The sequence below is a fragment of the Mesitornis unicolor genome, unplaced genomic scaffold, assembly GCF_000695765.1.
Source record: "Mesitornis unicolor isolate BGI_N332 unplaced genomic scaffold, ASM69576v1 scaffold36947, whole genome shotgun sequence".
NCBI lineage: Eukaryota > Metazoa > Chordata > Aves > Mesitornithiformes > Mesitornithidae > Mesitornis > Mesitornis unicolor.
Window position 1 is genome coordinate 28,666 of NW_010197723.1, and position 26,860 is coordinate 55,525.

The 26,860-nt window shown below is 46.7% G+C and overlaps 3 protein-coding genes across 3 annotated transcripts; 1 reads left to right on the forward strand and 2 right to left on the reverse strand.

Moving 5' to 3' along the window:
* Positions 1-564: 564 nt before the first annotated feature.
* LOC104544128 (interleukin-20-like) lies at positions 565-2,458 on the forward strand. Its single transcript, XM_010188898.1, has 5 exons — positions 565-723; positions 810-875; positions 1,648-1,800; positions 2,196-2,270; positions 2,381-2,458. The coding sequence occupies exons 1-5, from the start codon at positions 565-567 to the stop codon at positions 2,456-2,458; spliced, it is 531 nt and encodes a 176-aa protein (XP_010187200.1).
* A 4,170-nt stretch (positions 2,459-6,628) lies between these two features.
* PIGR (polymeric immunoglobulin receptor) lies at positions 6,629-12,721 on the reverse strand. The gene is made up of 10 exons (XM_010188899.1): positions 12,636-12,721; positions 12,080-12,405; positions 11,574-11,903; positions 10,612-10,941; positions 9,854-10,168; positions 8,761-8,905; positions 8,115-8,233; positions 7,775-7,900; positions 7,583-7,641; positions 6,629-6,760 (listed from the first exon to the last, which is right to left on the reverse strand). The coding sequence occupies exons 1-10, from the start codon at positions 12,719-12,721 to the stop codon at positions 6,629-6,631; spliced, it is 1,968 nt and encodes a 655-aa protein (XP_010187201.1).
* Positions 12,722-24,175: 11,454 nt separating this feature from the next.
* Positions 24,176-26,391, reverse strand: FCAMR (Fc receptor, IgA, IgM, high affinity). Its single transcript, XM_010188900.1, has 5 exons — positions 26,355-26,391; positions 25,364-25,705; positions 24,771-25,100; positions 24,354-24,683; positions 24,176-24,198 (listed from the first exon to the last, which is right to left on the reverse strand). The coding sequence occupies exons 1-5, from the start codon at positions 26,389-26,391 to the stop codon at positions 24,176-24,178; spliced, it is 1,062 nt and encodes a 353-aa protein (XP_010187202.1).
* Positions 26,392-26,860: the final 469 nt, after the last annotated feature.

The window sequence follows — 26,860 nt, forward strand, 5'->3', positions numbered from 1 at the left end:
AGGTAAAACACCAATTTGATCCTTTAGCTCTATGTGCTCATGCACATTCCGTTTTTTTCCTATAATGTGTCTCTAAAAAGTTGGGGTTTTTTTATTAATAATCTTAATTTTCAGAGCTAACAGAACTTGCATTTGACGTGTGCTATTTCTGAGAGAAAGCATTTTCGTCTGTGATCAGACTTCAGGATCTGCTGCTTTCAGTCGCAGTTACCTCCTGCTGCTTTTGAGCCAGTAGACTTTTAAAAATTTAATTCATCTGTATTCACTTTTCAGATTAAAAGTTTTCAGAAAAGCTTTGTCTATTTACATGTAATCTTTTACTGTTGAGTTGTTTGGGTTTTGTTTTTTTTCCTTCTTTTGGGATCTTTTGTTAAATATTTGTCTTTATTTGATTTTGTTTTCTCTTGAATATAAGGAATAAAGAAGAAATGGGTAAGAGATATTAGTGTGGTTTTTTTTAAATACATGCGTACATGTACAAGTCCTGTATAAAATACATAGATTAACGATTGTGTTTGTTATTTAGGAAAGAGTTAGCCGGTCGTGTCTGCATCCTGCATCATCATGAAGGGATACCCCTTATTCCTTTGCCTCTTCTCCATGTCGTGTTGGTTGAATTTGATGCCGACAGCCGGGAACAAAATCTTCCACTTTGGACCCTGCAGGATTTCCATGAGTGTGACTGAGATTAGGTCTGGTTTCACTGCGATTAAAACCAACATCGTAAGTATTGCACCGGGCTCTTGGGGGGAAGCTCTTTATTTGGCTGCTCTTGACAGCCATCACCATCTCTGTCTTCTCCCGTGCAGCAAGCCAGGGACCCCATCAGGACCCTCAGCATCTTGTCGTACCCCCACTCCCTACACAAGGTTAAGGTAGGTGCCTTTACCGCATCTCCAGTTTTTCTCTGAATAATTTTGTCCAGCGAGCACGCTAACACCGGTGGTGAGGTGTCCCAGCTCAGGGCACCTGAGGAAGCTGTTCAATATTGTGACTTCTAAGTTCCTGCGAAACGCAGACGCTGAGCAGGTCAGGGAGGATGAAGTGATGCTGATCACGTATGTGAAAAGAGGTGGGTGTCCCACTGCCGGTTTCTGCACCAGGCTTTCACCCTGACTGTCTTTCCAGAAATGGTGGGCAGAGATTTTTCTTGCTGTGATGTGATGCTCCAATTACAGCAGCTTTAGCTGGGGCTTCCCACCACCTCACTTGGTGGAGGCATAGGGAAGTGAATCAGGATTTGGGTGGGAAGCTATTAAAGAATCCAAAAGCAGCTGAAATATATTATAAGTCAGTGTTCTGCAGCTCTCTTACACTCAAAGGCACCAGACATGGGGCACTATTTTAGGTCTCAGCCTTTAATACCCAGCTACAATACTAGCTATTTTTTTTTGTTGACTCAATGAGATTTGCTGAGGATGGACCTCCTAGAAAATAACTCTAAAATAATTGCCTATATATGTTATCAATTTACAGCAAGCATTACTGAAAAAGCTTTACTGAGTCAAAATATCCTGCACAGTGCACAGCTGCTGAGCTTGGTGTTAGTCATGTCTTGTTCTAGTGGCGGGGGGGGCGGGAAGGGCTGGCAACTACAAGTTTAAAGCACTTTGGAAGACCTTTTTAAGATGAAATTTATTCCTTAAGTCTGCAAACAGATGCTGCATCGCCCGTCGCCTCATCAACTTCTACATGGACAAAGTTTTCAAACACTGTCAGACCGAGGACTCGTATGTGAACCGAAAAATCAGCAGCATAGCCAACTCCTTCCTCAGCATGAAGAGGAATCTCGGGCAGTGTGTAAGTCCTGAGCAGTGCTGCAGTTTAGTTTCATCTGTCAGTATTTAGTGTATAAATAGACCTAAGCATTCATAAAGTGACAAAAACTTTATTTATAAAAACAGTTTTAACAAGAATGCAAATGATGTGAAGAGTGTGTATGCTCGCTGAGAAATGTTCATGCTTGCCCACTCACCAGCCAGCTCCCACATTAGTTCTCCAGCACAGAATTTATCCTGTCCCTCTGTCAAAGTCAACTCTGTTCTGAGCTGGCGTCTGATTTAAGGACCTGCAGCCTTTTCCACAGCTGAACAAGGTCTCAGTCTACACAGTAATTTCCAGCATAATTGGAAATTGAACTCTTCTTTTTTAAAAATTAACTGCCCAAACTAATGAATTGTATCTTATTTTTCCAGCATAAGCAAAATAAGTGTCTGTGTGGACAGGAATCCACTAAGAAATTTAAGCAAATACTTGCGAACTATGAGAGGGTAAGTTGATGACTAATTTTAGTTATTAATTACTAAGATATTCAGATTTTCTTTACATTGGGTTATACTCCTTATCTTTGCTAAAATATTTTTCCTTTATATAATTTCAGCTGAATGTCACATCCGCAGCAATGAAATCCCTGGGCGAGCTGGACATCTTCCTCGACTGGATGGAGAAATCTGCTTAGAGAGCAGCAAGCGGTAACGGACCCACTAACGGCTGGGGCTAACGAAGCTGCTGGGACATGGCACATGCCAGTGGTGGACGGAAAAATAGTGTACTGTATCAGTGCAGTTCCTCACTGACTGCAGCTGTGTCCAGGCAAACGCTGGGTGTTTTGCTTAGCCAGGTACAAAGGCGAATGCATCAGCAGGGTCTTGTATTAAGATGAAATACTGAGTTTGATCAAATAGGCATAGCACTTGCTTAGCTGACTTCTCTCAAAGGACACTCTCCCAGGGAAAATCTATAAAGGTGTCTCCTCCTAGCAGATATAAGCTGTGATCATTTAATAAAAGTATTGTTTAAATTATAAGATTTTTGTGTAAGAAATGTATATTCATGAATGCTGTGTGCCTCCTGGGACGACTCTGGGTAGTTCATGCTGCAGATCAGGGCTCATAAATCTGGGCTCAGCCTTACGTGACTGTTGCCGCTGATTGCTCTGGTTGAAACGAGGTGTACAGGGTGAAAAACGCTTCCAAGAACAGGTCCTAGCAGGTATGTCACGCCTTAGAAATCTGTGTTTCCTTTTGAGATGATATTTTCTGCCTTATCAGTGAAAGAAAACTTTCTATGCAAGGTAAGTGGTTGCTGAATAGAAAAGGATTCTTGTATATATTGTGTAATTTACTGACACTCAGAAAGTTTTGTGGAAATCTGTTGCAATTACTGTAAATAAACCCCACTTGAAACTGTGCTGAGTCTGTCTGTCAAAATTCTGAGGAATATGTTTCTTCTTGGTGAAACTTTCCAAATTCAGCGCAGTGCCCTTTCAGAGCAGATACTGTCACTCCTGGTAATGTCACTCTGTGCATCCTCGAGGTGATGCATCATTCCTGGTGTACCAGAGAGATCAAAGTTCAGACTTGAATGATACTAAATCACCCCAGCTTGTCCATAAGACCATTTTTATTGCTCATAATGTACAGTTCTGGTCTGTTTTCACCCCTTTTGGGCTATTTCAGCAGCCAGTAGCTGCACACATATTACTGGTACCCACTGGTGCTGCATGCTCTAAATCCCTTTTCTACTGTGTTCTCCCGCAAGGCGGTAATATACATGTTGCTGATTAATGTGGTAGTAAATGAACCAAGACCATGCGGAAGGGCCCGTTTTGTGCCCTGGCTGGGTGAGCTCAGCAGCATTTCCCTATAGCACATACACACATGCTTCAGGCTGAGCGGGATTTGGTGATTCACTTTTAAAGGAAAGATCTCCTTGATTACTCACTACCTTTCCTCAAATATTTGCTTATGCCAAGGGAAAGCTTCTCAGGGATTTGATTCTCTTAACTTGCTTTCTCATGGGTTTTTGAAGTGCGACTTTAATTTGTTCTGGTGCCAGGGCATGAGCGGGTGGATGCATCCCTCCATGTTTATGAATGCCAATCTTTCATCACCATCACCCTAGAAATCAACTGGTTAAGAACGACATATCTTGCATGTACCATGGTTTTCTGTTAAAGGAAAAATCATTAGGAAGGAACCAGTGGTGCAGTGAGATACCACAGCTCATCACAGACCCAAGGAATTCAGTGGACATGTGTGGTGAATGCTGTGATGAAGGACATGGGGCTGCTTGGTGGGGTCCCTCTGGACCTGTCCATTGATTGTGGTGGGTTCTGGATCACAGCTTGAGTGAGAAATGCGGTATTTATTCCACATCCTCAACTTACACTATCACGATTATTATTTATCAGAGTTCATTGATTCTGTAGCCTGTGTAGAGGGTTGCATGCCTTAATCCAGGCAAATTTTACTGCTTTCATGTCAAACTGAGCTGACGAATTCCACACAGCCCAGGTATGTGCCCCTTTGGAGATGAGGAGCCAGCTGGAAGAGCCAGTGGTGGGAAGGAGCAGGAAGCTGGCGGGGCTGGGGGATGCTCAGCCCCTCCACGTTTCTCAGCCTCTGCGCTGAGTTTATCACATCCTCACCGCTCCCAGTGCGGGAGAAGTGGAGCTAAGAAAAGGATGCTGTTGGGTAGGCTGGAGAGGAAGCCAGTTTGCAAAGGGAGAGTGAAAGGGGTTTTCTCCTCTCAGAAACTTCCAAACTTTAGAGTTCTCCTGCAGCTTTATGACTGCTCGCCCCCAGGGACACTCTCCAAGTCCACACCTTTCCTATTGCACCAGAACAATTCATTCACTTCCAGCAACTCCGGGCAGGTGCAGACCTGTCCTGGCCCCTCCACACTTTTCCCAATATCTGAGCCCCTACCCACCACACTGCCAAGGGGATGCAACCTTCGGGATGACGCAGATGGGCCATAACTGGACATTTGACGTCCTGGCCTTGCTTAAGGTAAAGCGATGACCACTGCGATGCAGATGCGAGGACAGCCCTGAACACCAGGGGAGCTGTTGATCCTGCTCACAGTGAGCCCAACTCATCCCAGTGCTCATTGTGGGGCGGTCCATGATTCAAGAATAATTTGGTTTTTATCCTCGATGAAAACTCAGCTTATGCAAACAGCATATTGCTGAGCTACCGTAACGATTTCATTTTAAAGCTCATATTTTACTAAAACAAATACACTTCTTGTGTTACCATAACACCCTCAGGTCAGACCCTAGACACGGTAATGCGCCTCATTCTTTATAGTTTATGGCTCACTATCAGAGCTGCATGTAAGCACCACATGCTCAGGAATTTGCATTTGTCTGCGCAGTTTCTGCCCCTTCCCTCCTGAGCAGCTCTGTCTCTGTTGGCCACCTCTGCAGCCCCCCTCTTAGCCAGAACAGCAACCGGCCCATCCCCTTCCTGGTGGCCAGGGAAAATTGCTACTCTGCTTGGTCACAACTTCATCGTTGCTGCTTCCCACGTTGCTTTATCTGTGGGGAATTCAGCCATCTGTACCTGCATCTGGCTGACAGCCAATGTCATGCTGCTGTTTGAAAATTCACGCATCAATAAATTACTTTTTTCTGTTCTGTCATCTACTCTCAAAAACAAGAACAAGAGACAACATTTAATTACAGCCATCCTTGTTTCTACCTGAATAAACAAGAAGCCAGCCAGGGAAAATGTGAGAGCGACATGTGGCTCAGGTTTATTGAGCAGAGGGTGGGTTTTCAGGGCCACCCTTAGTGGGGCGGCTCCATGGCAGAGGGGCACAGATTGAGCTCAGCTGTTCCAAGTCAGAAATGGGAGGTTGCTGGTTTGGCTGCTTTGGTGAATTTGGTCTGTGCTATGCAAATGGGTCCAGTGGTATCTGTTGCCTAATCAGCTATATACACTGCTGATAGGCGTTGTGCTAATTCAGGGTGGGTTTTCAGGGCCACCCTTAGTGGGGCGGCTCCATGGCAGAGGGGCACAGATTGAGCTCAGCTGTTCCAAGTCAGAAATGGGAGGTTGCTGGTTTGGCTGCTTTGGTGAATTTGGTCTGTGCTATGCAAATGGGTCCAGTGGTATCTGTTGCCTAATCAGCTATATACACTGCTGATAGGCGTTGTGCTAATTCATGTAAAACCATTTCCTGTTTATCCCCATTAATTGTGGGTTTCTTCTGCCATTTGCAGCACCAGATGTGATGCTGTAATGCTGCAGTGAGAGGAGGAGAAATTCCGCCACCCTCCCCCCCCCCCCCCCCCCCCCCAATGCACCTCTATTGCACCTCTTTGAGTGCTCTCTCCTGTGCCCTCCCACGCACTGTGAGTCTCCTGGTTGCTGAAAGCCAGTGGTATTTTTTATTGCTTGTGCATAAAAACACTTCAGACCATGTCTGGTCTGCAGGTACTGCCCTCTGGATGAGAAAGCTGAGAGGAATGAGAAGCGCGGGTCATTGTTCTTAGAGGGTTTTCCAGCTGCCTTGAAAAGAAAATGAGATTTTTGTAAAATGTGCCTTCTGGCCTTTGGAGCCCACCGTGTCGTGAGGGCACTGGTGGGGCTGGGGCTGGGGGGGGGTTAAGCCACCTGAGCTCCTGCCGTTTCCCGGTCTGAGCTGCTCCTCCAGCCCAGCCACCTCACTTGGCATCAAACGATTCCTTCTCAACACCGCTCAAAGCTGAATTTAAGCAAAAAAAGGTCAAAGCTATAGCAAATTGCGGTAGCAATAAACAGTGCTGCTTGCTGGTGTCCTGCTCTGATCCTCAGGGTTGAACTGGTTCCAGTCGCTGCCACCTCTCAGTCCCTCTCTGTCAGATCTGGCCTTCCCAGTTCGGGGGGTGCTCGGCTGGGGTCGTGCTGCCCCCCCCAGCACCACCCTGCGTGATGCTGCCCGAGGTGAGGAGGAAGGCGGAGTAGGCAAGGTCAGCGTCCTCCTTGGAGCTCTAGGAAGGACAGGGGGACACTGTTAGGTGGCTGGGGACAGGGCAGCATTGTGGAGGTGCAAGCTCCTCGGGACAACATGGGCAGCCTGGACAGGAGGGACAATCCTGCAGGTCACACCAGTGCTGTTGCGGGAGCATTGTGCCTTTGCTCAGCCTTGGAGCAGACCCCAAGTGTTTGTGGGTTTGGGATTCTGTGGCATGTGTGTCCCTGTGTGTGGGCACCCACCTCACCTGTCCTAACGCTGCTGGGTTTTACTGGTGTTCTGATACCGCTTAGTGACTGCCTTGCCTTTCCTGTTACAGCCTGAAGGGGATCAGCGGGCATAATTTTGCAGGAATACACTATATCTCTCCGGCTTGTTTCGCACCCTAATTTCCTTCATGCAGAACTGCCTGATCTCGTTGATTCTCAAGGCAGGCAACAGCTGCAAATGCTGCTTAACTCTAACATGGAGCTTCTGGCTCTGCAAAGGATCTCTTTAATGCCCAGTTCAGCTCCTGGCACTTCCAGCACCTACATTTTGCTTTTGGTTAGGAACTTCTAAAAAGAAGGGCTTCTAAAAAGAAAGGCACCTCTGGACCCTGCTGGGTGCTAGATCATGAAGCCAGGTGATTGCTACTGTGGTCTCTGCTAAATGTGAGGTCAGGACAGGGTTAAGGTCCCCCGTGGAGGCTGATCTGCAGCAGGTGCCCAGATCCAGGTAAGATGGGGAGCACCTCAGTATAAATGAGGCCTCCAGGGGAAAGCAGCTCTTTTGGCAGAAGCTGGAGGGCTCTGATGGTGTCTCCCAGGTCAGTGGGCTCTCTCATGCCTCCTCTTACCCTTTTTGCTTTCTTTGTCTCAGCAGCACTCTCCGGGGCAGCCGTGGTGGTGATGAACTCTGCAGGGAGAGAAAGGGGAGGTGTCAGGGTGTGGGGCCATTGGTAGGCAGGGGTTGCTGTGGCTTTTGTAGGGTCCTTCTGCAAACCGCTTGCCCTGGGGCTGGGGACTGAGCCCCTCGGTCAGTGACCTACCGTCCCCTCCCAGCTGAGTCTCCTGGTTCTCCTTCACGCAGGCATTGTTGCTTGCACTGTACCCCTTCATGCTTTCAAAGTCAGACATGCTGATGTTGGTCCTGTAGCTCCCAATGGACACCAGGTCTGTTAAGAGGGAGGAGATAAATACCTCGATATAGCTGTTTAGAATGCATCAGCCTCCAAACCACCCCTGTGCAAGAAGACATCGTGCAATGCCACATGTAAAGCCCATGGAGGGAGGGTCTCTGGCTCTGCCCTGGCACCCTGTGTACAAGGTATTGCCTTTGTCTTAATATTGCTGCTGTTTCTTGAGAGGCAGGAAAAGGCAGGGACTCACCAGATCTCTTCAGCTGCCGGTATTTAAAAGCAGCAAAAGCTGTGACGAGGATCAGGAGCACGGCACCAACAGGGCCCAGGACTAAAGCAATGGTACTGGGGCTATGGCTTTGATCAGAGCTGGAGTGGAGGGAAAGATATGTTACCAAGCTGAGAAATAATTCTTTTTCTTTTCTTAATTCTTTGAGACTGAATAAGATCAATTTCCAGCAGTCTAGGATGGTAAATCTGAGTAAGCACAATGCAGTTCAATGAATGAACTGGATCCCAGCACATCACAAGGGGTAAATAAAAGTGCAGGACAGAGATTGTGCCAAACCACCTGCACCAGCAGTTTGGTTATAAATGTGTGGAGGAAAGCACTCTAATCTTGACAGAGGTATTTTCAGTTGGTTTTTCTGCACTTGGAATCTCTAATTATTCCCTTCTTGGACTGTATTTTCTTGAGCTAGAGATTAATTTCAAAACATTTTGCCTTTAGCTGTAACATTTTTCTTCTTTACGTCTGGTGTTTTGAGCTAAGGTCTTTAGGCACAAGCTATTTCGTTATTGTTGCTAAACCACACATGCTGTATGCAAATGGTACTGTCAATGGGTTAATGTAAATGTCACAAAAATAATAAATGACAGGGCTGGAGAGAACCAACCTTTCGGAGGCAGCTGCGCTTTGCACCCCAGCATCGCTGTACGCTCTTTCTCGGGGTACAAAGCCCTCGTCAGCGTGGCTGGGGGGCTCGGCGTGGCTGGAGTCATCAACGTCCAGCAGGTCCGGGCTGCGGTTGTCCCCTTTCCCTGCATCCCAAGGGAAGAGCAGCAGTCAGTGGGGTGAGGAGCAGCGTGGAGGTGGTGACACAAGGATTTATTGGATGTACTTGGCGCAGGTGGAACTGTGGTGGGTTTTGGCAGTATGCGAGAGGATCTTTAAGATGGGGTTTAGAGATCTGAAATAATCTCATTCCAAATAATTTATTGCAAAAATATTAAGTAAGAAATACTCTGCCTATGTATTTCCAAGGAGTCCTGCATTTTGAATTTCTACCTCTAGTATTTCCTGAACAAAATTGATTACTTGGTTTGCTTTTATTTCTAGCTCTTTGCCTGCCAAAGGCAGTGAAACGAGGCTATTTGTCTCTGTTTTCACTTTGACCGTCACCCACTTAGGACGGCTGCATGTGGGATATCTAGTGCTATACTTTTTTTCTGCTCTGCTTCTTACAACATTCCTTCCCAAGAAAAAACAAAATACTGCACCAAAGCTGAGACTAAGCCCCTTGCTGTCCAAGAAGAGTTGGTGATAGCCTTTCCTTTCCTCCTCCCTACTGTTTTCCTGTTTATTAAGACAAGTCCCTGGAGCAAGATGCATCTCTGAACTTCATGCACACCTTCACCTGACAGGTAGCAGATGTTGCTTAAAATAAATGATGCCACAAATTGAAATGGCAATATAGAGTAAGGACAGGGTTAAAAAGTAAAACTGGTGTGGAAGGAAGTGATTTTTAGACTGGTGGGGGTTTTACAACTGGAAAGCAGGAACCAGTGAGTAGATAAAGACAACTATGACAAATTATGCCGCGTCAGGGTGATCTTGGCACCAAGTCTGGGATGCTGCCTGGATGAGAGCACTTCTGTTTTAAGGTGCTGCGACCTAGCGGATACGGAGAGGAGTTTCCTCTCAGCAGAAGGCAGATGGTTCACAGCCCTGAGGGGCAGCAAAGCCCCTGCCTTTGCCTTGGAGCTCACCTTCCCTCACCCACAGGTACACGGCCATGGTCTCCCTGTAGCGGCCATCGCGCTTCACTCCACACCAGTACCACCCTTGGTCTGCCATTGCCACCTCACTGAAGCTGAGGACGACCGTCTTGTTGTCGGTGTCACAGGTGACGTCTGGCCCCGGCTGCTGCTGGTCAGAAGCGGGCATGGGGGTGCAGCCAGTGCTGGTCCACTTGCACCAATACTTCTGGTAGGAGTAGTACTTGCAGGGGTAAGAGCAAGTTAAATCCACCCGTGAACCCACTTGTGCCTCCACGTCCTTCTTTCCTTCCAAACCGGGTTCTCCTGCAAGGGCAAGCAGAGCACCAGGGCTGGTGTTAGTGGTGTCAGCAGTGGGAACGGTAGTCGACAGGTAGTGGTGTCACTAGATGTGGTGAACCAGGAGATGTGTCTTTCAGGGAAAGTGCTCCTAATGTTGCTAAATTAATGTTCAGGATGCTGCGTATGCATCTCTGGGTGAAAGCTGGGATTTTGGGGTTTTTTTGCGAGGCTTAAGAAATAGTTGCATGAGAAAATTTTGTTTCCCATAACACTTTCCCATAAAACTGAAACCTTGTATTTCCATTTTAAAACTAATGGGGCATCGGGGGAAATGCACAATGAGATAGAAGTTCAGAGTTAGACCTTACATCTCTTTCCAAAAAGCCATATCTGCTCCTTTGTGGTGGTGAGGAGGTTGGTTTGCACCCACCGAGCAGGCAGAGACCTGCCAACGCGCGAGCTCGTACCCTCTATGATCTTCAGCTCGGTTGACGATTGCTGCTCCTTTTCATCCCCTGTCATGCACCAGTAGTAGCCACTGTCATCGTTCTGCAGCTGGTTCAGGATGACGGTGATTGTCTTGTTACCGGGGTTGTCGTACATGGCCACTCTTCCTTCATACAAGGGTGAGACGTACCCAGAGGTGTTGATGATGTTAGTACACCCTTTCCCATCGTTTCTCCACTTGCACCACTGCTTCTCTGAGGTCTCTTTTTGAGGCTCGTAGCGGCATTCAAAAGTTACTGAGCTTCCTTTAACTCCAATTATGGTGGGCTTTCCCTGAGGAACACTTGACACTGGAGATAAAAATGAAATGAGCAGCTGTACATGTCTGACTTTTGCCCATGTGGCTCTCTCCCAAGAGAATAAATGTTAGCAGATCAAGCTAAGCTGTTGTGTCTAAAGCAAGGTGAGGCAAAGCTCAGGGGTGCAGACAGTAGGAGACCGTCCTGGCGCTGCCAGTAGTTGACCCTAAAGGGTCTGTCAGGCCTTTCCTTTTCCCAGATTCATTGACTGGTGGTTGGCTTTGTGTGCTGATATCTCAAAGTTTTGTCCCCTTTGCTAGGGAAAGGGCAAGTCTTCTCCTTTCTACAGCTGTCATTTTGAAATTTAAAGAATTAAGACTTGAAGAGACAGTTTGCTTGTCTCAAGCTAGTAGGCAGAGTCTGCCTTCGGGAGTTCTGGGCCAGCCAGGCTGGGGAAAATAGGTGGCCACGGCTGGGAAATTAAGTCTCGATGCAAGCCTTATTAGTGATGGTTTAGTACATTACAGATAGCTAAATGGATAGAAAGAAGTGTCTGGATGAGAGGAGAGGATAGTAGCACTCCACAAAGGGAAATTAAATTTTTTGTTACATAGAGTGAGCCTGCTAGTGATGCTTCTAGAAAGAATCAGAGAGGAAGCAAAAAACCACTGGGAATATCTTACCCTCATAGACATGCACATCCAGTTCCTTTGTTTCTCCAGTCTCCCCATGGACGCCGACCCCGCACAGGTACAAGCCAGAGTCTTCCCAGCCCATCTGAGTTATCACGATGCTGAAGGAGCCTGGGGGCTCCTTGTTGCTCAGCAGAACTCGCCCGGTGTAATCATCATCAATTTTCCCATAACTATCAATGATGTTACGGCAGCCGTTTTTCTCCATCTTGCACAAGAATTTCCGCTCGCTCACGTATTTCTCTCCAAAGCTGCAGGACGTGGTCAAAGTGCTGTGCAGCTCCACATGGAAGAGCTCGGCTCCCTCGGGCACGTGTGGAGCTGTGCACAGAGACACCAGTCAGTGCCTGCTCTATAGTGGGGCTTCTCTCAGAGCCTTCTTGCCAGAGCTATGCCACCATGACAATGGACAGACTATTTGTGGAGCCTTATTAAAATGGATTTGGGAGGGAAGTAAAAGAAAATACTACTTTAAGGAACCCCAAGACTGTAATTACCTTCAGAAACCTCCAAACTGACTTTGTGCGAGAGCCCTCTGCCATTGATACCAATACCGCACTGGTAGGTGCCTTTGTCTGCCATTGTAAGCCCGGAGATGTCAATCTGGAAGTTTTCTGCCTGGGGGTAGTTGGTGATGGAGGCTCTGCCTTGGTAGCCCGGAGCAGTGTAGCCGTTGGTGGAGACAACGGTCATGCAGCCCATGGCCGATTCCCTGCACCAGTACTTTCTGTCGTGCCTGTTCACGCTGGTGGGAGGGTAGAAGCATTTCACGGTGACTGACCCATTGAGCAGCCCATAAACTTGCCGTGGTCCAAACACGGGGCTTGAGACTGCAAGAGGAAAATATGTTGGCTGTAAATAGGGCTGCAGAGCAGGTCAGGTGTACCAGGGCGAGCACAGACCTAGGGCTGTGCAGCATCGTGTGCTCTGAGAGGCCTCATGGCAGTGATGGGCACTGATGGGATACAGACACTCCCTGAACCCTTCTCCCCACTTAGCAATGCCACCTCTGGTCTTGGGACACCCACAAGATGTGTCCAAGCCAGGTCACACTTACTTGAGGACTTGGGGGGGTATCTGCTGCTTGCAGACTCAGCTGAGAGGCAGGTGAGCAAGAAGATGAGCACTAGTAAAGTCATTTTTCTTGCATTACCTGGAAAAGGCACAGAAGCTGGTGAATAATCACATTTGCAAAATAATTTTAACAGATCAAGTCTTCTGATAATCCTCATGCCTGAAGGGTATGAGGGTTGTGGCTACTTGAGCTAGAGTGAAATATAGTATTTAATCACATCTGTCACCCAATTGAATGGGAAGAAGGAGTTGATTTCTTGCCTGTGTTGCATTGTGACTGCTCCTGGGTCTCATTCCAGCACCCCAGTCTCCTTTCACATAAAATCAGGGGAGTTGTTCTTGTAACAAACTGGGCTAATGCAATGCCTGCAAGCCACCGATGTGTCTGTCAGAGCAGGGTGCCCCAGGGACAGGCATCAGCATTGGTATGCACAGCATAAAAAGCGATTTTTTGCCAAACCAGAAGAGACTTGCTTCAAAATCAGAAATGGTATCTGGTTTTACACTTGGAAATCACAAGGCTGAACTCCAAAAATAGTCCAAAAGCCACGGAGCCCTGGCAGACATGAGAGTCAGATGGCAACCTGGAGCTCAACTGCTTTCTGGATCCTTTCTAGGAGATAATGCTGCTTCTGATAGTTTAACAGTTGGGATCATATTTTCTTTCAAAATCTGTCCAGTGAAAGGAAGATTTGGTCACCTGTGAGCCCGAGTGCCAAAACCACTCCTTAGGAAAACCTGCTCTTGCAGAATCAGAGTGGTTTGGTTCGGAGAGGACCTTTGAAGATCATCCAGTCCAACCCCCTGCCATTAGTGAGGTGCAAGGATTTACCCCTCAACCCCTCTAAGAATCCAACTTAAACCAAAATGGACTCAAAAATAATGTTATTGAGGAATGTCAAAGCAAACTGTGTCTCTCCTGAATTGTGTCCGTAGTCTTCAGGATGAATATTTCTGACCTTTCCCTGGTTTTGGGCTGAGAGATGGCTCGGAGGAAGCCAAATTCACTAAGCTGTTTTCTTTGGCCAGAACTGAGTGTACGGTTGGACACTGCAAGGTGCAGTGGTGGAAATGCTCATTTCCTGAGTGTGACTGTTGATCTACCTGCGCACTCCGAGTTCCCGAGAAGGATAGTAGGTGCCAAGGAAAATCTTTATAAGCAGTTGGAGGAATTTGATTTCAGGGCGTCGAGTGACACAGTTTTATTAAGGGTAATTCCCGGTAGATGAAAAAGTCTTTTATTTCCGTGTTAAGATGAAAGGCATACTGTTGTGCTTTCTTCCTTGTACTGTGATTTCTAATTTCTCAGTGGCCACTTGTCCGTGGCTAATAGTTAACTCACTGAGCGTGAAAAATGCTTGTTCACGCATATCCCAGAAGGAGCCAGCAAGACAAACACAACATATTCTGCAGAAAGCAAACAGTACGGCACAAAAAAGGGCCTTGATGTTTGCCCCTTGCAAACAGTGATTCTTCTCACTGATGGTCACCTTGCTGCCCTTTACCTCTGCACTGCAAGCGGGATCCCAGTTCAGCTTGGCAAAATTTGAATAATCTGTTAGTTTGAGGCCTTCCTAAAGCTATCAGCTACTTCAGGGTTACTGATGACATTGCTTTGTCAGGTAGGGAAGTGTTACCAAGACCGCTTTTGAAACAGAGGTATAGCTGTGTCCAGAAAGATGTGTGCAAGAGTGGTAGCATCAGGGCCTTCATGGGCATGTTAGAAGTTTTGCATCTCTGTCTTTGAGCACACACGAGTGTGCTTGTGCCTACTTAAGAGCAATAGCTATGTTTGCACAACCAACATCTGCAACATCTGCAGCTCTGAGCCACCTCTAGTCCTGTTTTCTCACATGTTGCTAAAAACTTCCCCCACTCACTGAATGAATGGAGCAAATTCCCACGGATAGCAAGTCTGAGCATGCACAGCCCCTGCTTATGTAAAAATCTGTGTTGTATTTCTGTGCTGTATTTCCATGCTGATCCACTAGAAATCCCCTCTCTGCTGCCAACTCCATGTTGCGCTCTGGAGCAAGACTTTCCAGCCCAGAGAGATGCTGCAAAGGTGCTTTGGTGGCTCTGCAAGGAGCAGGCACCATTGGAGATGCTGGAGGGGAATTTCATCAAGCTGCTGGTAAAAGAGCTCTGGTTCTTTCTTGCTTTCTGAGAATGTTTGCTGCTGGATTTGCTCTCTAGTTGGAGTACAAGGTTTAAACCTCAGAGCTCCAGGGAAAAGAAAAGGTTGCTGAGCTCATAGGAAAGGGGGAGCTAGTAAGTGGCTGTGTAACAATTTGTATGAATGCTTCTGGAGATAGAGTGGAAGTTGGAAGGAGAGAGGACAGCAAATGTTTGCAGAGGGGTATAGAAGAGTTGAGAGGCTTGGAACTGGAGGGAAATGCTGTGTGTGCTGTCTCCAGAAGCAGATGGGCAGCGAGAGTCGACAAGAGGTGTGCTGGTGGGTCTGCAGTGCTCCTGTCCTGCTGGGTGCCCAGGGGTGGTGCCTGTGCCCAGCCTGTACACAACCTGCAGCTTCCCACTGGTCTGTCCTAACTTTTTTAGGACTAGAGAAAGGGCAAAAAAATAGTGCTCCTTTGTTATGTATTGGTGAGATCTTTCCTGGAGCTGGCAGTGGATGCAAGGCTTCATTTTGGGCTTCAGGTACAGATGCACAAACGTATCGGTGTGGGCCTTCTGTATCTGGCAGTGCCAGGTGACCATCATGGCAGAGAAAAACTCATTACTCCTTGTAACATGTTTCCGTAATTTGGATTTTGTTGTGTTTCTTCCTACCACCAAAGCACATTAGAGCTTGGTGCATGCATGCGCCAAAGTGGCTTCGCTGATCAGTGCTGAGTGAGACGCAGACGTGTTGCAATGTGGGTTTGGTGTGAAAAGCCATGCAAATGGAAAAAATAGTGACCTTTCTTCTCTACCAGGTATCATTCATGACAAGCCCTTCTCTGGGTTTCTGTGGTGCTTTCATGACTCTATCAGTTCTCGGGAGGAATAACTTCAGGTTCATAATGATTTGAAAGGGATCAGGACCTGGCGCCCGAGTTATGCAAACCCAAGCAAGCAGCTGCTCTTGCTGGGTATGAACTACCAGAGTTCAGTTCCCAAATTCTGCTGGCTCAGCTGCGAGGCTGAGCTTTGAGAAGCCAGTACACCCCTAATGCAGCTTGCCAGGGACCAGCACAGTTCAATCCATTAGCTATTAACTATTGCTCTTAACAATGACCAGTGTCAAGGACGCGCTATGGGATGATCTAAACATGAAGGTTTAGTTGCCTCGTCTGTAATTTAAGCCTGGGAGTCCTGTTTTGTAGAACATTGACACTCATTCAAATATATGAGAGAGAATAATATATAGAATGGAGTAAATATTTCTCACCCCCCCTCCCAAATCCCTTCAAAGCAAGACCTGCTGTGAGCATGAGTAGGTTGCACAGATGCAAACTGATGTGGAGACAGGCAGGGCTGAGCAGCAGCAGGGCTTATACTGTGAGGAGGAGCATCCATGGGGGTGCCACGGGCATCCATGGGGGTGGTAAGTGCCTGGAAGGGCAGGGCAAGGGAGTTCTTGCTGGGGCCATCTACATCTTTATGTTGCCCATCAAGATCATGGCACAGATGGCCTGGCTGTGAGTTTTATTTGCAGTAATGGGGTGGGGAAAACAACCAATCCACTCCATTTTCATGGAGTTATGAATGAGCAATCAACTTGGAGATAGAAGAGCAAGCTGACCTACACATAGAGAAAAGAAGTGTTTCGCGTTCCAAACCAATGGGTCCTTTATAATACAGAAAGAATAAATAGGAGGTGCTGATTTTGTGATGCAGTGAGCAGAAACAGCTAGGCTTATTGAAGACTAACTGTAATTGTTAAGAAATCAGCAGATTTAGGGATGTCTGCAGTGCTTGTGACCCTCCTAGCTAAGAAGGTTTGTAAGTGCCAATTAAACACTGTTCTATGAGGAATACATCCTGGAAAACAAATGAAAAACGATAATCAGACAGCCCTCATGGCAGTGACTGAAATTCCTGCTGAGTTTGTGCTGCATGCCTAATTTTATGTTCCTTTAAGGTACCCATGCACCAGCTTCTTGCTTTTCAGATAAGACTGACATGCTTCATTTGTTTCTTACTTTCTGTTTCTTCTCTGTTGTGCTAGAAAGTGAAACCAAGTTCAATACTATTAAATTATTATTCTAGTTTAATATTGCTCATATTTCAAGGAGCAGGAACTTACTGTGATCCCACAGCCCTTACTGCACCATGGCAGTTGCTGGCTGTTGCCAGTGCACAATTGCTATGGTATTTCTTGGTATTTCAGATTAAACGTATTAGAAGTCCTATATATGTTTCTTTGGCAGAGTAAGAATTCAGATGTGCAGAAACCCACTGCTTCACTGCTGGCCTAAATGTGGAAGGAGTCTGCCAGCCTTCTCTTATTTCAGTTTTAGGACCCCCAAGTACATCCCATTCACTTATGCTTCAGTATCTGTTTATCTTCCTTTTAACTGTACACACTTGATAGCTCTTCAGAGCTCATTTAGGACATAACTGCACAAAGTCTTCTCATAATTTTCAAAATCTGCATCCTGATGATTATCTCCACGTTGTGATTCAAAAGACTATAATGACCATAGACTGAGTTGCAACAGTTTAGTTTACTACAGTAATATTTACTAACATTTGTTATTTTCTAGGATAAAACTTAATGCAAATATTGTAATGATGATTTTTAGGAAAAGTTTAAAAGTCTACTGCAGAGAAAAAAACAGAGATATAAGCCTGGTCCTATGCTTTTGACCTTCTTTTAAAGAAATCGGTCCCCCCACCAGCAAGCCCTGCACAGCCATTCATTCAGAGCTGCTGCTTCTCTTCACACACGTGTGAGGAAAAGTCCCTAAAAGTGTCCCAAGATTCCTATTCCTCTCCTTCCCCATCTCCAGGCAGTAGTACAAACTATTCTGCATTTCAGAATGACAACGAAAGGCACTACTTACACTCCAAGTTACTCTGCGGACTATTTTGTACTTCTTTTTCTTTTGGACCGATGGCTCTTGGAGTTGCTGGGTCTCGGTGGCCAGCCCCAGGACGTCCTGCCAGTGTCCTGCCTCCCTCCCACAGCCGGACACTGGGCTCTGGCAGTGCCTCGCTGTTTTAAATACTCCTGTACCTCTAGCCCTGCATTTCCACCTGTTGTGCCTTAAAGGAATAGCATCCAAAAACCTCTGGCAGGTGAGTGCCGCCCCACGTGAGAGCAAGGAAGCCAATGCCCATCCCAGTTCTGTCCCTTGGAGGGGGCACGATGTTATCTACCTCCTGGTTACTCATTGCTGTGGCACAGCTGCCACCCCACGGGTGGGCTCCCATTGTCCAGGGCATCCCTGTTTCCCTTGGGAAGTAGCCTGGTGGTTGTGTGGGTCATGTCCATGGAAGGTCTCCAGCTCTGCTGGGAGCAGGGTATCTGAGAGCTTTCCTTGGGCAGGACCCTGGTGCCAGGGCAGCTGCGGTTCCTTGGTTTGAAGGTGGGTGCCCACACCTGGCACAAAGACACTGGAGAGCCTTATGGGGTCTGAGTACGCAAGGGTCCAGCCAGCCCCCTCCTCTTTGTTGGCATTGAGACATCACACTTGAATTGTGATCATATTTCCTCTTGTGCCATGCAAGAGACCCCTTTACTGCAAGGACTGACCTGGCTTCTGATCTTATGAATCCCCCAACCAACAGGGGAATAGGGCAGAAGTGGACAAAACTTGATGTTGGTTTTTTAAAGCTGTTTCACATTTTTTGGAAACCAGTGTCCCTAAGAAGTCCCTGGTTGGCTGTCCAGGTAGAGCAGGTCTATCCTCCTGCCCTGCTCTCTCCTAATTTCTTTGCTCTCTTGTTGTTTGCATGTCAGGGATTCAAGTACAAATTCCCTGTGGAGTGTGGGGTTGTCAGAAATGGAACTGTATGAAAAAGTAAAATTAATGAAGATGAAAGCATTTGTATTATGTGGAATGAATCATTAACTTGCTTTACCTTGCCCTAATGATGCCAAAGCAGTAATTCCTTCTAACTAGGGGGTTGCATGAAGCTTTTCTCATCCGTTTTCAGTGAAAGCTGATAGGCTTAATCAGGGTGGCAGCTCCAGGCCTTCCTGCTGCGCCTGAGAGCAGCGAGATCCTGACCTGGAGTTGGGACATTCAGCAAATTCGTCAGATGTTAAGCCTTGGAAGTACCTTTCCTCTAGCTGAGATTGTCAAGCTCCTTTCTTTCCATGAATGTGCAGCTTTTGAGGGTGAGGAAGGCTGTTGGTGTGCTTGCACGAGGTGATCCTGTGGAGACCTTGAGCTGAGAGAAAAGCTCCAATCTCGCCTCAGTGGGAACGAACACCAACCCCTTCACAAGCTGTGCCCTTCCCACCAGTGCTGCTTTCCTGCCCACTGCTGGCATTACTTTATTTTTTTTATTCTTGGACATAGAGTTGCGCTTGCTTGCCCACAATAGGTACAGGTGTGTTTGCTTTCCTCTGCCTCCTGGTCACCTCTCCTTTGGGTGCCAGCTGGGTTGACTGTCCCGCTCGCCTTGTTTCGGTCCTCCAGAGATGGGTTTTAAGGAGCCTGGGCTTGTGGAGGGTGTGCAGGAGGATGGTGACATGGCCACAGGTGCAGGAAGTCCTGGCAGAAACCAGCCATGGGGCCCTGCAACCGCTTGTGCATTGTGGGAGAAAAGTCAGTCCAGGGCGGGTGAAGGATTTCTTTAACCAAGCCACAGTCTTCACCCTTAAGGTTTCTGGTAAAACCGATCTGTTGTCTCATGCAAATACATTTACTGGCTTTAGCAGAGGAGGAAGCATCCTCCTGCCAAGTCACAGGTTTCAAAGCACTTTGGCATCCCCAGAAAACAAACAACCCTGAGCTTGCTGCTTCTTTTTTTCAGGCCAAAGCACAGTTTGCAGCATGGTGTGCAATCTGAGCATGCAAAGCAAAGCTACCTCATGGGGCTGTGCTGCTTTGGGCTGAAATGGTTTGGTTTTGAAGCTGTGGATAGATCTGCAGAAGAGGTGGAGGGAAAACAGCACTTGAGAATTTGGGAATCTTTGATAGACTGAAGTCAGATACGGTTTGTGTTGCAAACTGAACCAATGGATAAAGATTTAAAAAAAAAATAAATTCAGAAAATTGTCGCTTTTTTGCCTAGCACTCAGCAAACCTGCAGCCATGGGTCCCTTCCTCCCCACACCCCCTCCCCAGCCTTCCTTTGACCTTGGGGTGCTCAGTCAGGGCTGCACACAAACAGCTCTGTTCAGATGCGTTATTTTATTCTCTTTTCTACAAATCGCGCAGCAAGCTGCACTGACGCAGCCCGCAGGGATTTGGTTCTCGCCATGGGACACTCTGTTTCAGAGCAGGACAGTGAGCAGCAAGCAGCACCGGGCTCTTTGCACTTTACAGCCTTGGCTTTTCATAACGAAATTTCAGAGCTCACGTGCATGGGGGCTGTGACAAAAGGGGATCTGCTTAATTTCTCTCAAGTCTTGATCAGTCTTGCTGGAAAGTGTTGTTTTCTCCATGGCATTGCTGTAAAAAAAAATCAGCAAAACAACCCAGAAGAAAAGCTGTGATCTGACATTGCCTCTCTATGATATTTTTACAGGTGATTTTTTTGGGTTTTGATTTTTAGAAGTTTTTCACAGAATGTTGATTATTTTCAAGACTTTTGGCAGGATGTACTATTTTCTTCCCACTCTTTACATTTAGGACTGCAAAACTCCTTCTTACAGCTTCTTTTTTTATAAAGTAAAACCTTGAACGGCAATGAAACTTGTATAGTTTTAGGAAGTTGTATCGCTCTCCACAAAATATTCTAGATTTTGACTGTAATGGCCTTGGTTTTAAAGCCATGCCGAAAGCTTCTTTTGACACCTATAGTATATTCTCTAAATAGCGTTGAAAATGTGATCTCTGTAGATCTGTTTTCTGCTTCTGATCAACTCAATGGATGTTTGAAATGGGAAATGAAATACAAGTGTCCTGAACAACTGGGCACAGAGGTGGTAGTTCCTTCCAGAGGATGCAAACTGTCACTATCACTTATTTCCCTCTGCAGAATTTAATATATTATTACCTGCTTATACACTAAGAGAGTTTGGCTTTAAGTGTAGTGTGATGAAAATATGAAATGTCACCGCCAAATTTGTTTGAACCATCATTCCACTAAGTTTGGGGTTGTTTTTTTAATGGTGAAGGGTACATGTCACTGATAAAATTTGCAGAAATTCCTATATACTTTGAAATATTTTCTCAGGTGTTTTCTACAAGAGCTTCTCTCTAAAGAGTACTAATATTCTTACTAATATAAGACAGGCCCACTGCTTTTATTTTTTGCCAGAAGACATAGACTCTTACACATAAGTCGGTTATCCTGAATCTTCCCAGGATAGCAGAGATTATCTTACACAAGTAGGACAAAAAAGAATGATATGATTGCAACACTGGGAACAAGAATTGCTTCTGTGCAATATTGTAAGAGGTCATAAGGAATCAGACTTTATTGAAATGAGCAAGCAGGAAAAGAGATAACATGTTTAGTATGCGTAAGCAAAAATTATAATCAACCTTATAATAAATTTATAAGCCTCATATAGGATTTAATCCAAGTCTTTAAAAATCTGTGGCGTAACATCTCTTGGTAAGGAATAAAGGAAATTGCTTTGCATCAGAACATAAATCCTGGACTGCATAATTGCAATTCCTGGACTGCAAAGCTGGTGTCTATTTTACATCCAGAGCTGCAAACCCTCTGCTTAAAATTTGCTTTTATTCTCTTCTAACTGCAGTGCCATTTCCAGCAAACACCCACCTACGTTTGCTGGAGTCTGCCTGGCATTCGGGCACTTTTTCTGAACTCGGGGTTTCCTCCATCATTTGCTCTTTTACAGGGTCTGGATCAGACCAAATCGGTGCCACTTCCCTGTTTCCCATAGCGCTTCTTTCTTCTCCTTAAAAACAAAACATAGGTGTGTGATGGCGGGAACAGCTCCTGTAATGCCTACTTAAATACACAAGCATGGCGTAATGGACACCCGTTGTTACCCAGATTTGTTCTTGTGAATAATATATAATTTATACTTCTGAATAATATTTCCACTCACTGCTGTCCTCACTGAAGGTTTTTGTCCCTAAATTTATCTCTATAGGCACAGTATGTTATAGAACAAGATATCTACGCATGTATTTTTGAAAATCAGTCATTAGCAAGGATTTCTGGGGCAAGTCTTTGTCAGTTTTGCACGGAATGCATTGGATTCAGCCCTGAGAAGCCGCCTGGCATGTAGCCGCTCACATCACACAGGTCCCTGCCCTTTATACCTCAGGATTTCCGAGCACTCATGGAGCCGTAAATCTTCTCTACACAAAAACTCAATCTGGCTTTCAGTGGGGCTTCAGAATTTCCACTTCCTTCATTTGCTTTTTGTTTAAACACATTAAAAAAAAAAGAAGCGACTTTTTTAGGACGTGTGTCTCTAGAGATGGAAATCCTCAGTGGATCAGACTGCAGCTCTTGGAAGTGAGAAGCTAAACCACTGCAAAACAACAACCGCAACCCGAAGGTGTCTGGCCAACTTACCCATCTCCTTTTGAAGCTTTATTTTGGTCAGGGCAAGAAGGGTGGTGGTGATGAAAAGCAGTAAAATGAGAACTGGTACCACCACTGGGAGCAGATGTGATTCACCTGATGAGCTGGAAAGAGGAACCACCAGAATGAAACTGGATTTTGGCTCAGCTACAGGATGACTAAAGTGCCTTAATGCAGGCTGGTTTTTTACAAAAAGGAGTTAACTCTGAGTTAAGAGTTTCAAGATGAAACCATTTGATCTGGAGCTGGCACATGAGGAAGCAATTTATACACCAGCCTCTACTGTGTGGGGTTTGTGCTGTCAGCTGAATGCACCCCTCCAAAAGGAAAATAAGCAAATTTTCATTGTACAATGGTGCAAAGTCTGACTCTTTATACAAAGAGCATGATTTGTGATTTGTAACATGTTCTACTCTGGGGATGAAGACGATGGTGCTTCTCGTGCTGGGGGTCCCCGGGGCAGATGCAAGCTCCGAGGTGCATGGAGGGGCAGCTCAGGATGTTGAGCTGGATTTGTGGGCTTTGTGGTGTCTCTCCAGTTATGGCTGATACCACAACATCTGATGGATCTGCACCGGCTATGCAAATCGCCGCACCCAGTGCTGGATGGTGGCCACAGCTGGAGTGAAAGGTGCAAGAGGTGCTCGTGGCCATCCTGCTTAGCAGGAAGCGCAGGAGCTGAAGGCACTGGGGAAACCACAGGGCTTTCTGTAGAGAAGTACCATGGAATAATTGCTGGCCAAAAGAGCTCACAGCCTTTTGATTAACCTTGCCCAAAGACAGCTCTTTATGCAACAGAGCACCCAAACACTATCTGGGTTGCTGGCTGCCTACTGGGGCTGGGATAATGTGTGCAATGAAGTATGCTGCAGCTACTGATTCACCAGCGCTATTGCTCAAGCTTGATGTTTCCTAATATCATGGCTCCCTGCTGAGCAAAGGAAAACAGACAGGAGCCCATCTATTGACTCTGGCATCTGAGCCACAGGAGTGGTCAGCACCAGAAGATTTAGAGACAAGTTCAAAGACATGTGCCAAAGACAGATCTGAGATGACTTTACCATCTGCTTCCCTAATTACTAATGTCTCCTATCTGTGTTTTCAACTTGCAACCTGTGCACAACCTATGTAGGGCCCTGAGAAATGGAACAGACAGGTTGTAAACCATCAAGTTAGTGCTAATGAGAAACGTGGCCATGAACCTACCTCTCATGATAGATTTCTCCTGGGGAGGTTATGGAGGTGCCGGGGGTGGCAGCGGGTGGCAGGGTGCTGGTGCTTGCGGTGATGGTGCCCATCGTGTACATCAGGCCCACTGTGCTCCTCTGCGTGGGCATGCTGTGAGCGGCCGGACTTGATAAAGTGGGTTTCACAAGAGTGGATGTTTCTGGGGCATGTGAAGAGTAGGTTTCTATGGAGAAAATTATTATGAGGCTTTTGAATATCCATCTTTTTGCACAGGCAGCACGTTAGATTTACCAAAGATTCACGCATTTCACCTTGCATCTCGTTATGAAAAAAATATGCAGCAAGATACGACCAAAACAAAGCATTTCTATATTCCTTTTGAGTCTTATAGAAAGCAGCTTGGGAGTACTAAAACCCATTATGCAAACCCATTAATACTTGGCAAACGTTCATGCTTTAACCCCAGTATTTCTGTGTTTGCCAGCTGAACAGTTACGTGGACCTGTGTATTTACATGCTGCAGATTCCAAAACTGCAAGACAACCTTCAACTTATCTTCAGAGCAAAGCACGTGTCTCTGTGCTGCACTTGCTAAGATCAGATGTCATATGCTAGGGGTTTGCATCATAAATAATCTATAGCACAATTCAAACAAAATTTCCTCCAAAAGCTTACATCTCTGCCACTGAAAACCTTTACTGTCACCTCAGTGATTTGCCAATAGCTGTAAGGCAAAACAAGTAGCTGTTGTTTCTCTTAATGTTGTTATATTACTGCATAGTACAAAGCAGAGTCTATTCTCATGCCCATAAAGCGGTAAAGAGTGATTTAAAAAAAATAAAAAGGATTTATTGTGTTCCAGGCCATCCCACCACCTACCCCTCTGGATGTGCAGCTTCACAGAGGATGTGTGCTCGGTGTGCCCGTGTTGAGCTCCGCACCAGTACCATCCTGCATCCTCCCCTCTCAGACGGCTCATCACCACCGTGTAAGTCCCATTTTCCTGATCACTGCTGGTTATTTGCATCCTCCCTTTGTGGGACTCATGCACAAACCCATCCACATCCACAAGCAGCGAGCAGGCAGCTCCCTTCCACCTGCACATGTACTTCTTCTCGTAGTTACCCTTGGGATCATAGTGGCACTTGAAGGACACGGAGCCTCCGACTGTGCCGCTCAGAAATTTCAGTCGCTGGGGAAGGGTGGAGGCTGCGGGTTGGAGAGAAAGGCATCAGCATTCCATGCTCCTCATCTGGGGCTGGAGGAACACATGCAGCCCCCAGCACCCCATCCTACCTGTGGTCACCTGCAGAGCCACCACCCGCAAGCTGTCCCGACTGCTAAACCTTCCCGTCCCACACATGTAGAGCCCTGAGTCTTCTTTTTTTAAGTCACTTATCAAGACTTTGAAAGCTCCAGAGCTCTCCCGTGGGGTGATGGAGATTTGTCCTTGGTAATTCCTTTCCACATAGCCGTTGGTGTCAGCTATGAGAGTGCAGCCAGTTCTCCCCAGTTTGCACCAGAACCTCTTCTCATCACTTTGAGTGTCACCAGGTGGGCACAGGACTGTGACAGAGCCGTGGAGCTGCCCCCAGATGAGCTCAGCTGGCCGCGGTGCATCGGCATCTGCAGGGAGAGAGCACAGCAAGGACCACCTGGTGCACAGCCAGGCAGGAGGAAGTTTCCTTTTCCATTTATGAACAGCTGATTTGGTCAAATCTGGGTACTTTTATACCCCATTGGTGTAAATATCTGGTTAATATCACAAGGCAAAAGAAGTCAGTGGGCTTGCTGTGTCCAGGGAGCAGACAGCATGAGCTGATGCTCCAGCATTCCTCCCCAAATGGGGCTGCCGGCAAAACCTCCCCTCTCCCTTGCCATCATCCTACCTGCCAAAACTGTCAGGTTCAGGCTGACATAGAGGCCCCAGTTGGTGGTGCCAATGCCACATCGGTAGATACCCGTGTCATTGCTCTTCAGCTCTGTCATCGTCACTGCAAAGGTGCCATTCTGGGGGGTGTCCTTGAGGAACACTCGCCCCGTGTGGTCCTGCGAGGTGTAGCCGGTTGTAGAAATGACGGTGTAGCAAACTCCTCTTGCTGCTATTTTGCACCAGTATTTTCGATCGTGTTTGTTGGCTGGGGTGATGGAGTAGAAGCACTGATGGGTGACTGATCCTCCAACCTCACCTGTCAAAAACCTGGATCCGAACAAGGTGCTTGAAACCGGCTCTTTTGGGGAAGAAAGAAACAGAAGCTGTTGGTTTCTCAGAGACAGCTGAGCAAAAACCAGCAGAGCTCCTTCAAGGCAGGGGTGTGATTAGGAGTGGCACCAGTGGGACATCTGGCCATGAAAGTTTAGAGTTTATTTTGGATATGGTGTGTTACCTCCCTTGAGTGCCACATTATCCACTTGAGGATAACTGATGGCACAAGAGCCACTCCCCATGGCACAAATGGGGAAACTCTTGATGCCCCTTAAGGTTCCCCAAAACCCCCATCAGCCATGACAGTCCTGTCTGGAGTTAAATGTCAAGGGTAGAATTAACAGCAAATATCTAAGGACAACCTTTGGCATTTGTAAAAACTCTGCCTGATATGGCAACTTCCTTCTTCCTGCAGATGCCTTGTGCAGGCACATGTGGCTCTCTGCAGCACTGGGCGATGGAGAGCTGGGATTCTCCTTCCCAGCTCTTGTCATGCCCTTGTCAACTCTCCGCACTTCTAGCAGGCAGGGAGGTTTGACTGGTTTCCATTTTGCAGGTGGAGGTGTTTAGTGCCCAAGTGAAGATGTAAACAGGGATGTACCCATAACCCCAGGTCCAGCTTTGTCTGTTCCCATTGGCATCAGTGGCTGCAGAGCGGTTTCTTGGGGACTCACCTTGCAGCAAAACTGCCAAGAGCAAGAGAACCGTCATGGCCAGCTTTCACCAACGTTCCCTCGGCAAACTTCAAACCCTGCTCTCTGCGTATGGGATTTGGCTGATGTCTGTGCTGTTAAACAGAGGAGAGAGGTTGCAGCTGGGATCTGCCAAGGTAAACCACCCACGCTGCTCTGACGGCCGCTCCAACCAGGGCGCCTGCGTCCCCCATGGCTCCCAGCCCATGATACGGCCTAGCCCAAAGATGATGGGAATTTTAAACAGAAAAAAAGCCCTAATAGTGCTCTGCAGTGCTCACACTCCTGCATTAAAACCTTTGCTGTGTGGGTACTAATGTTATTGCTGGTAAGGAGAGGTCACCAGCAGCCATCAGATGTGGCACTTTGCTTGGTCCTGCCCTGCAACCTGCAGCATCAACTCATTGCTTTGCTTTTTTTCTTTTCTTTTTTCTTTTTTTCCAGCGCAAGAAACAATTGGAAATGTTGCAGGTCTCAGCAATGCCAAC

Excerpts from the sequence above, each read along its gene's own strand:
- LOC104544128 (XM_010188898.1), top strand. The coding sequence starts at position 565 with ATGAAGGGATACCCCTTATTCCTTTGCCTCTTCTCCATGTCGTGTTGG. Across the intron at positions 1,801-2,195 it reads AGAGGAATCTCGGGCAGTGT|CATAAGCAAAATAAGTGTCT; the intron begins GTAAGTCCTGAG and ends TTATTTTTCCAG. Across the intron at positions 2,271-2,380 it reads TACTTGCGAACTATGAGAGG|CTGAATGTCACATCCGCAGC; the intron begins GTAAGTTGATGA and ends ATATAATTTCAG.
- FCAMR (XM_010188900.1), bottom strand. The coding sequence starts at position 26,391 with ATGACGGTTCTCTTGCTCTTGGCAGTTTTGCTGCAAG. Across the intron at positions 25,101-25,363 it reads GAACCTGACAGTTTTGGCAG|ATGCCGATGCACCGCGGCCA; the intron begins GTAGGATGATGG and ends CTCTCCCTGCAG. Across the intron at positions 24,684-24,770 it reads GGCTCTGCAGGTGACCACAG|CCTCCACCCTTCCCCAGCGA; the intron begins GTAGGATGGGGT and ends TCCAACCCGCAG.
- PIGR (XM_010188899.1), bottom strand. The coding sequence starts at position 12,721 with ATGACTTTACTAGTGCTCATCTTCTTGCTCACCTGCCTCTCAGCTGAG. Across the intron at positions 10,942-11,573 it reads GGATGTGCATGTCTATGAGG|TGTCAAGTGTTCCTCAGGGA; the intron begins GTAAGATATTCC and ends TTTTATCTCCAG. Across the intron at positions 7,901-8,114 it reads CCGGCAGCTGAAGAGATCTG|ACCTGGTGTCCATTGGGAGC; the intron begins GTGAGTCCCTGC and ends CCCTCTTAACAG.